At 48.5% G+C, this 10,671-nt stretch overlaps 1 protein-coding gene across 1 annotated transcript in view; it reads left to right on the top strand.

The window, feature by feature from the left end:
* mfn2 (mitofusin 2) overlaps positions 1 to 7,202 on the top strand; it is a 20,327-nt gene extending 13,125 nt beyond the window's left edge. Inside the window, exons 12-18 of the mRNA XM_084461754.1 lie at positions 43 to 147; positions 1,704 to 1,806; positions 2,444 to 2,664; positions 2,909 to 3,064; positions 3,562 to 3,758; positions 4,753 to 4,887; positions 5,153 to 7,202. Of these exons, the coding sequence (XP_084317880.1) occupies positions 43 to 147; positions 1,704 to 1,806; positions 2,444 to 2,664; positions 2,909 to 3,064; positions 3,562 to 3,758; positions 4,753 to 4,887; positions 5,153 to 5,222 (987 nt within the window). The 3' untranslated portion in view covers positions 5,223 to 7,202. The remainder of the gene's footprint in view (positions 1 to 42; positions 148 to 1,703; positions 1,807 to 2,443; positions 2,665 to 2,908; positions 3,065 to 3,561; positions 3,759 to 4,752; positions 4,888 to 5,152) is intronic.
* Positions 7,203 to 10,671: the final 3,469 nt, after the last annotated feature.

Genomic DNA, 10,671 nt, shown 5'->3' with positions numbered 1-10,671 from the left:
TCTCCCCCCCCCCCCTCCCCCTCTCTCTCTCTCTGAGTGTAGGTGTCCAACGCCATGGCGGAGGAGATCAGGAGGCTCTATGTTCTGGTGGATGACTTCCACCTGGACTTCCACCCCTCCACGGTGGTGCTCAAGGTCTACAAGAACGTACGTGGGGTTCCTCAAAACCGCTCGCCCCTTAGAAATGTGAACAGAGGCTCGCTCTCTGCACGGGCAAACACACTCGCGCCACCTTCCACACACACACAAACACACACACACACTCCACTCCCTCTCCTGTGGCTTATCCCGGATTATGCGTCAGTGCAAGGCTCCAGCCATGGAGGCGATGTCTAGAAAGCTTCTTTACCCAGCATGCCATGGTAGCGTACTCTTATGAGGACATGTTCCCTTCTCTAAGATCCATACAATCGCTTTTTATTGTAATTTTTGATTATAATTGCTATGAGAGCATTTCTCTTGTAATGGAGCCTAAATGAATGCACCCTTTGCCAAGAAAGAGTGTTTTTTTGTTTTCTTTTGTGGAGTGTTTGTGTAAATTAACCTCCCATCTCCCGCAGGTATTGTTCTTCTGGAAGGTTCCTCTCCGGAAATTCCGTTAATGCTTGTCTGGTCAGGTTGGGAATGTGGAATTTAAACTCCGGGCTGTTTTCCACCGCTCTGTCGCCCACAGACGCACCGTCAAACAGGCGCATAGTTGTGAAGCAGCGCTGTTGTTTGACTATAACGGGGGCGGCTGTAGCTCAGTTGGTAGAGCGGGTCGGTTCAGTGATCGAAGGGTCAGTGGTTTGAATCCCAGCTCCGACTGTCCACATGTCGAAGTGTCCTTGAGCAAGACTCCGAACCCAAAAATTGCTCCCAATGAGCAGGTTAGCACCTTGCATGGCAGCTACCGCCATTGGTGTGTGAGTGTGTGTGTGAATGGGTGAATGAGAGGCCATTGTAAAGCGCTTTGAGTGCCGCTAAGGTGGAAAAGCGCTATATAAGTGTAGTCCATTTACCATTTATAACGACCAGGAAATGGCCGGCTGATCCCAGAGCTGTGTTTGGGAGGAACATCTTCCCTGCTCAGGCTTCAGGATTGAGAAACATCGAGTCTGCATGCAGCCTTCTGCTTTTCAGATCAACTTGCGTTAATAGTTGAATTTAAAGAGATTGTGCGTCTCTCTCCCAAGTCATAGTTTCTGAAACAGTCCTCCAGAATCTTGCCCTCACCCCTCTGACGTTCTCGGGTCCACACAAGCGTCCAGGCTGTGTCCGTCTTCTCTAAACACCAGAGTAGGTCCGTCCAACACAGACGTGTCCTACTGTCTCCTGTCCAGAGGGTCTTCTTCACCCCAGTCAGGAGAACTGAATTTAAATTGAAAACCTTTATTTGTCCCCGTGGGGAAATTCTGGATTCGGAACAGCAAAAGAAAAGCATAGAAAAGATATGAAGAGCGTTTTCTCCGTGCCGTGTGAATAAAGTCCTCTGCACTGCGTTCTGTTCGCTCACACATTCGCTCGCGGTTCGCGGAAAAATTAGACCAGACTTCTGGAACCATCTCCGCAGCGCGCGTGTGAAACTGGTCACCATGTACGTCGAGGAAAAAAAAAAAAAGGTGGCGCTTTTGCATCCGGGCCTGAATCCCGCCGTAAGAATCTCACGTTCGACGTGAACGGCGCTGTGATGTCACTGACGAGTTGTTGTTGTTGTTCTCCAGGAGCTCCACAGGCACATCGAGGAGGGTCTGGGCAGGAACATGTCCGAGAGGTGCTCCACGGCCATCACCGCTGCCCTGCAGACCACCCAGACAGACATGATCGGTACGTCCTGCCTCACTCCTCCAGCAGGGGGCGGCGGCGACATATGAATCCGTCTCTGGCGCCCTCTAGGGGCTCTCCGCTGACTTGTATGTCTTTGCCAACTAACATCCCGTCTCTCTTTCCCTCTCTCCCTCTCTCTCTCCCGCCCACTCCTTCCTCCCTCTCTCTCTCTTTCTCTCTCTCCCCCCATCCCCCACTCTCTTTCCCTCTCTTCCGCCCACCCCTTCCTCCCTCACTCTCTCTTCCTCTCTCTCCCCCCCTCTCTCTCTCTCCCTCTGTATATCTCTCCCCCTCTGTATCTCTCCCCCTCTGTATCTCTCTCCCTCTGTATCTCTCTCCCTCTGTATCTCTCTCCCTCTGTATCTCTCTCTCCCTCTCTCCCTCTCCCCCTTTCTCTCTCTCCCTCTGTATCTCTCTCTCTCTCTCTCTCTCTGTATCTCTCTCCCTCTGTATCTCTCTCCCTCTGTATCTCTCTCTCTCTCTCTCTCTCTCTCTCTCTCTCTGTATCTCTCTCCCTCTGTATCTCTCCCTCTGTATCTCTCTCTCTCTGTATCTCTCTCTCAATCTCTCCCTCTCTCCCCCCTCTCTCTCTCTCTCTCTCTCTCTCCCTCCCCCCCGCCCCCCCCCCCTCCTCCAGAGGGTCTGAAGCCCCTCCTCCCAGGTCCGGTGAGGGAGCAGGTGGACAAGCTGGTGCCCCGCCAGTGCTTCAGCCTGAGCTACGACCTGGCCTGCGACAAGCTGTGCTCCGACTTCCAGGAGGACATCGGCTTCCACTTCTCCCTGGGCTGGACCATGGTGGTCAACCGCTTCCTGGGCCCCAAGAACACGCGCCGGGCCCTCATGGGCTACAACGACCAGGTGGGGCCCCACTGCAAGGGGAACAGCCCCTAAAATCCATGTTTTATGGGATTTAAAATCCCATGCGTTTGTGGTCTGCGTGGCGTCCGGTTGAGTTAATGCTTTTGTTTCAAAAGCCTACAGATTGTACGAAGCGGTACGTGTGCGTGCGTGTGTGTGTGTGTGTGTGTGTGTGTGTGTGTGTGTGTGTGCGCGTGCGCGCGCGTGTGTGTACGGTCATCTGACGGCTCTGCTCCCTCCCCAGGTGCCGCGCCCCATGGCCCTCACCCCGATCAGCACCAGCATGCCCCCGTTCCCCCAGAGCGCCGTGACCCAGGAGGAGCTCATGGTCTCCATGGTGACCGGCCTGGCGTCCCTCACCTCGCGCACCTCCATGGGCATCATCGTGGTCGGCGGCGTGGTAAGCGGAAAGGGGGGGAAGTGCCGCGGTTCTGTGTGAACTCCGAGGTGCACGATTTCAAATCAAATCAAGCTTTATTTGTATAGCGCATTTCATACACAGAGGCAACAAAATGCGCTTTACAGAGAACAAGGGAGGTGGGCATACGACCCACTCTCTACATATTCCAGAGGGAAGCAAAAAAACAGTTTCACCCGGGGGCCAGAAAAGTGAGCTGTAAAAATTCTTCCCTGACCCCTCTCAACGAGACGATCGAACAAGCTCCTGGAAAATGTCTGTCTATTGGCTAAGAACATTTACAGAGCAGTAAACATGGGCTAGATACTTCATAAGAGAGACGTGACTAACAGGATCCCCGTCTCCAAATCAATTGTTCTGTGTGAACCCCAAGATGCACGGGTCCCAGATTTACACATTTTTGTTTGTTTGTTTGTGTGTGTGTGTGTGTGTGTGTGTGTGTGTGTGTGTGCGCGTGCGCGCGCGTGCGTGTGTGTCAGGTGTGGAAGGCGGTGGGCTGGCGCCTCATTGCCCTCTCAGTGGGCTTGTACGGCCTACTGTACGTGTACGAGCGCCTCACGTGGACCACCAGGGCCAAGGAGCGCGCCTTCAAGCGCCAGTTCGTGGAGTACGCCAGCGAGAAGCTCCAGCTGGTCGTCAGCTACACCGGCTCCAACTGCAGCCACCAAGTCCAGCAGTGAGTGGTCGAACCCGAACCCTAACCCTAACCCGCTCTGAAACTGAACCGTGGTCTAGAAGTGAAGGCTTTCGTTTTTTTTCTTCCGTGTATAATCTTCGTCTCTTTGTCAACATCCAGCTGCTTATATTCTCCTTTCTGTCGTTAGCTAGGTCTTCCCTCTTATGCCGGGCTCACACTACAGGATTTTTGGGCCGATTTATCCCTGATTCACCCCTCCCGACAATCGGAGGAGAAATCTGGTCTGGAACGTTGGTCGGTACCGATGTTCGGCCCAGATGATCTGGTAATGTGAGGGGTTTACAGATCCAATCTTAAACCTCCCGATCGGCTCACAGACCCATCGGGGCGGCCCAGATAATATCAAACATGTTGGATATTTAAGATTATTACCTCACTACTTTACAAGCAAGGGAGGGGTTCGTTGGTCCCTCGGGCACGATAATATCCTGTAGTGTGTCATGAGATGTTATTTTCAAATCTTGTAATGTGTGCTTGTTTGAGATTCCAGAGAAGAACATCTGATAAGATTCTTATGTGCGTGATGCAACCCGTTTTCCAAATCAGTTAAGATTTAAAATATCCTGTAGTGGGAGTCTGGCGTTAGTACATGTTAATCCTCCCTCAATGGCCTCTGCCCTCATATGCCACTCAAATCTGGAGGTATTATAAGACTGGGTACAGTCCCCCAAACGATGATGGCACGCTCCCTACTCCTCTAATCCACTTCCTGTATATTTACAGGCTTACTAGTGTTGAAGAGCTGGTTAGTGGGACCGCTGAACAGTCAGCCTGTCACTCTGTTGTGTTTTTATATAGAATGCCATGCTGGAGACTTTCTCCTGGCTACTCACTCTGGCCCTCTAGTGGAGACATGAGGAACTCGCACTAGACTGGAGTAGTCTGTGCTTCTGAGCAGCTCATGTTGTAACTAGGCAGGTATTTTGACGGGCATCGCCCCCTTAACACCCCGGTGTGCGTCTGTGTCCGTCAGGGAGCTGCAGGGGACCTTTTCCCAGCTGTGCCAGCAGGTGGACGTGACACGGCAGAACCTGGAGGACGAGGTCGCCGACATGACCACTAAGATCGAACTCCTGGACACACTGCAGAGCAAGGCTAAACTTCTCAGGTAAGACGCAGGGGGCACTGAGGAATGTAATTAAGTATTCTAGTTTTTTTTGTATCTTGGGTAACTCGCTCACTAAAAATGACCCGGTGTTTGCAATGGTCAGCAGGCTTCAAGTACTCCTGTCATAACAATATGCCCTGACCAAAGACAAGTCATGTAATTAATGCGTCCTTTATGCATTGCCTTTTGAGGTATTTAAGTGTCGACCATTGCAAATCCAGCATGTTGATGCGTGATATCTGAGGGTGTGTTTATGTCCGTGCAGGAACAAGGCGGGCTGGCTGGACAGTGAGCTCAACATGTTTACCCAGCAGTACTTGCAGCAGGGCCGGTAAAGATGGCCGCCACAGGCCCCCGATCCAAGACGCATCGTGAAAATAAAGACTGTGGAGAGGAAAACCATGTGAAGACCACCTATGTCCTGTAACACCTGAGAGAGAGAGAGAGAGAGAGAGAGAGAACGTTACTCAGTCAACCACCTCCCCTCCAATAATTTACTCTCCTTTGGCCATTTTTAGAAACAATCATTGTTTTGCTTCTTCTTTTAAGAACACCTTTTACCAGTGCTTTTTGTAGAGGGGGAATTTATTTGATACCAAATATTGTTCTGCCATAAGCTGTGTTGTGAAAAGAGGACCGGCGATGTATTGTCTTTGTATATTTGATTTGACCTTACGCCCTTGAACATGGACGATAAGTCCCACCTTGAGAAAAAGTCTTTCTGAGAGAAGGAGTGGGGGAGAAGGAGCTTGTGTATGTTTGTAAATATACCAGGGAACATCCAGAAATGGAAGCCCAAACTATTTATTCCAAAAAGAGGCTTTACGATCCACTGCATAGGCTACTGCGTTAGGATCCGATCCCGCGTCCGGGTTCTGAAGGGACGCTGACCGGCTCACATGAACAAACCCACCGGCCAGGTTCCACGGAGAACGTCAGGGGGACGTCTTCTGAATGAACCTGCCCATCTTAAGGGCCGCGCTCATGTCATGCTCACCTTCTGTATTCGTCCTCGGCTTGATAGAAATCAGTGTGCGCCCCCCCTTCCCCTCCCCCGCGCATAAAAGAAAGAAGAAACTATTCTATCCAAGATGTTGCCTCATGCACTTTCAGCGCTCTCGGTTGAGACGTTGTAGACGTTTAGCCTACTTATGTTCCTAGATGGGTGTGGTCTGGTTTGATAGAACTAGGTCCTCTTCCAGATGTGTATTTATAAGTCAATCGGTCGTCTCTAGCAATGTTGGATTCAAGATGGAGGGCAGACGGGGAGGTAGACATAAGCGGGGAGCTTGTTAAACACTTTATCACCGTTGCTTGTTTAGTCTAATCCAACGTGGCAAAGTACCCACACATCGTCAACCCTGTCTAAGTCTTTTGCACTATTATGTGGGATTCCTTGTTAATGGCTGTCTGGGAAGAAATGCCATAGGTCTAGGTGGGCACGAGGGAGCCTGAAAGAGATGTAAACATGACCACTCTGAAAACGGTTGTTTTATCCAAACCTTCTTCAAACCTTCGAACAACCTAAATCAGTTTGAGTAAAGCTCACGCTGTAACTGGTCTGCTTAATGTCAAGGTTTTTATTTAATTTTATCAAAGCGTCATATCTTACAAGTAGAGCAAGAATTTGGAAATTGTTTGCGTCTCAAAAGCCTTGACCCAAACGGGTGCAATTTTTCGAGGTATAAATGTACAGGACATTATAGTCACTGTGTAGCCGAACCATTAATGTACACAGGTCTTAGCACTACCTAATGGAAGGCTGTTTGTTCGCTTCTAGAACCGAGATATTGATATTGTGACTTGTCCTACAGGTGTAAAGCAGTGTCTAGCAGTGCGATTTTTTCAGTCTGGCTGAAGCAGGTACCTACCTGGTACTAACAGGAAAATTATGCAGTGATGCATTTTTCTGTTATTTCACACATTTGGCACCTACTGATACCTATCTGTACTTGTGTCAGTGAATCTTGCATAAATGTTTCAAATTCATTCATTCAAATGTAATTACTAAGTAACCAAGCAAGCATCTGCCTCAGCCAGACTAAATTGAACAGTAGTCGGTGTCCTAATGACCGATTGTGTTTGTGCCAAGGGATAAGTGGAGGGTCTTAGAAGAAAGCGTCGGAGTCAAAATGAGCACTTTATACTTTGCTGCTTCTGTTGTGTTTATTTCATTTTATACTTGAGATTTCCGCTCTCCCCACTTCTTTCCTGTTGCAAAGCCAGAAAACATCCAGTGTCAGATGTGTGGGTAGACATGAGGTTTAGATTGTAATGTGTAGAGCTGCATGCAGTGACTTGTGATTTGTTGTCATGTTAACCATCAATGTAAAGATAAATAATAAAGTTGACACTATATGAAATGTGTGGACTAAGTATGAGGATTATACCCTCGGGGAGGTCGGTGGTGAGGCGCCCCGGTGGCTCATGGGTTAAGGCGCGTACCACGTTAAGGCTAGTCCTTATCGCAGCGACCTGGGTTTGAATCCGACCTGGGCCCTGTGCTGCATGTTCTCTCTCTCTCTCTTTTTCTCTCTCTCTCCCACCTTTACTGTCACTACACTGTCCTATATAATAAAGCACAAATGCCCCCCAAAATATCTTTAAAAAAGAAAAAGGTATGTGGTAAGTACAGTAGGTAGCACTTTTGATTGACTATTGATCATGGATTTCATAACAATAAAGTGCATAACATGAATGCATTGAACATGATCGGCCCATAAATCTGAATCAAACTAATTTAGAATACACACTCAGTCTCACCAATGCTAATTTCACTGAAGAGAGAAACTGAACAAGACACAGATCTAGTTTGTTTGTTGGCGCTTAGTCTTCTGTAAAAGGACAGCACAAGAGCAGCTCAACAATGTCCCTCCTTACATGGGGAACAGCAGGTGACCACTGAAGGTGCTGTGGTGGTTTTGACTGTCGGACATCCTGCAGTTGCTCTCGAGTTTGACGAAGACCACGTCTCTCTCCTCCAGGAGCAGTGAAGCCCCGTTAGCTGAGCTCCCATAATGAGTAGGTTGGTACTCATAAGCGATGACAACAAGTTGTCCATTCTTGACCAGGAAAGCCCCCGTTGCATATGAAGCGTGGCCATATGCACCGACGTAGAACTGGAACTGGTAAGCGCCTCTCACAGGTGCAATAAACAAACCTGCATCACAAAACAGTGGAGATTTTTTTTTGTTTTATTATCCAATTTGCACATGGAGGACTATTCAGGTTAGGAATAACGCAAGGTTGTTCACAGATATAAAATATGTTTCTCCAGTGTATTGGCACCATACCTGTGTGTGGATTGTAAGCGTTGCCGATGTTTGTGATGACGTGTTTGTAGACCAGATGGGTGTGGGTGCTGAAGGGTCCCAGGGTCCCGGAGCCTGATGCCAAGAGGGAGGCTGAGAAAGCCACCTGTCTGACTGAAATAACCAGACATTCAACATTTAAAGTTAGGTCTATGTACGGTACATAACTTTCACATAGATACCAGGGGGACTGGACTGTAGTATATATATATATATATATATATATATATATATATATATATATATATATATATATTTATTACGATTTTATTTGTACAGGGACAGTACATACTAATCAACAGCACACATTAAAAACATGTCTATAAATATATAATGTTACCTCAGCTGTTTCTCTTCAGAGTTTCCACCTGACTCTCAGTGATGTTTGATCTGGCTGCTATGGAATCGATGGCTGCCCCTTGTGCTGCAAGTAACACAGTACATAGATGCTGTAGGTAAACTAGGTAAATAAGTCAAATAGGTGAACAGAGGGACAAGGAAGAATCGTTTTCAGCACACAGATGTAAAATACCTTCAAGCTCTCTCTTCAGTCTGTCCGCCTGAAGAGCCTGTGCTGCAATGACATGGGTACAACTACGTCATTTGACAGAAACACAGAGGGCACACCGCTACACTAGTTCCTCGTTGCTTAGGGTGTGTTCGTTTGTGGTCGGAGGTGGCAAGTCGCAAGTGGCAAAATACCTACCTCCGACCTGTGTGCATTCGAGCTATATACCATTATATCACAGTTACCTAGTTATATCTAGTGCATTCGAGCAACTGGGGGCTGAGAAACATATCCGAATTTGCGACGAGGAAGTGCGAGTTCATGCGGTGTTTTATTTAATAATTCCTAGTAGCAAGTCGCAATTTGCCACCTCCCAGTTATAAACGAATGCACCATTAGTGCTACCTTCATTCTCTCTCTTCAGATGTGCGATCTCGACTCGCTGCTCGGCCGCCGTAGCGGCCATCTCTCTCAGCGTGGCGTGGATGTCAGGCGGGCAGGTCGCTCCCTGCGTCTCAGTCTGCAGAACCCGTCGAGTGATCTCATTCCCAACGGCTCCATCTTCACCGTTACTCTGAACCTGGGCCCCAGACAGAGAACAGCACAGCAGCGCCAGTAGAACCACAATGGTCTCCATAGTTCTTGATATTCGAATGTGTTGTCTCTGTGTTTTTCTCTCTGTTATATATCCTCACCTCAACTGTTGAACCATTGCCAGGTGATATGATTGACGGTCCATGTACAAAGTATATTTGTCATTTCAATTTGTAGTCGCATAAGGAGAATACGCATGTTTGCTTTCTCATTGTTTGAGTGAAGGACGCTAAAGCAATATCACTGGCGATTTTTCATCTTTCAAATACCAAGTTAGCAAAGGGATCAAGGCAGAGAAGTCGGTGGGCGTGGTTTAGAGTCTGGGAACATTCAATATGCTACAGGACACCGGCCGTCGTCGGCTAGACGGCTACATCAGGTGTGGAACTGCAAAGGCAAGTTTCAGTATTTTTAGGATGACAAGATGTCCCCACAGTCCCATTTTAGGTGCCTTGTCCTCTACATGTAGTCATACTTGCAAACGTATTCAGCTTGTGCTATAGAGTCAGTGAGTCAGTGACCCCTTTCAATGAAACGGACAAGACTGCATGCAGTGTCTTCACTGTCCTGGACAGAAGTGGGACTGGACCAGAACCGAGTTTAATACTATGACCTTGACTCAATTGGACATGTTCTAGTCATAGTCAGTCATATTCACTTTTATTTAAACACGCACCAAATTACATCGGTTTAGGGCGCACTGGGCGCGGACTCTAAAGAACAGAAACACAAAGGTGACATGGCAAGACGAGAAAGGACAACATAATAAACATGGGGGAAACCAACATTCCTAACTGCACACATTTAAGACAAACATTCATACTACATAAAAACACAACAGAAACATCTCGGTAGCCCAGTTCACAACAGTAGTGGGTTTTAAGCAGAGTCTTGAAAGTCTGTAGGTCAGGGGCTGACTTGATGGTCAGTGGGAGGTCGTTCTGCAGCCGTGGAGCTGCCACTGCGAAGGCTCCATCTCCCCTTGTTATAATTCGAGCCAAGATGCTTGTCAGACGCCTTTGGGAGAAACACCGAGACTGGGATGATCCACTCCTGCCCCAAGACCTCCTGCAAGCATGGAACGACTGGGAGGAAGAGCTACGGTTCCTGCCTCAGGTCACCTTGCCACGAGCATACGTACCAGCTGAAGTGGACGAGTTAAGTGAAGTCCATGTGTTCTCTGACGCTTCTGAGCAAGCTTATGGCTCGGTGGCGTACCTGAGAACGGTCGACAGTCAAGGCCAAGTCCATCTGTCCTTCCTCCTGGCCCGCTCCAGAGTTGCACCCAAGCGACTCCTCTCCATGCCCAGATTGGAGCTGTGTGGAGCCGTCACTGGAGCCCAACTGGGTAAGCTCATAGAGAAGGAGCTC

This window comes from Borostomias antarcticus (genome assembly GCF_949987555.1).
Source record: "Borostomias antarcticus genome assembly, chromosome: 3".
NCBI classification, from domain to species: Eukaryota; Metazoa; Chordata; class Actinopteri; order Stomiiformes; family Stomiidae; genus Borostomias; species Borostomias antarcticus.
Note: the sequence above shows the minus strand (reverse complement) of the source record. Positions and strands in the feature narration are given on the sequence as shown.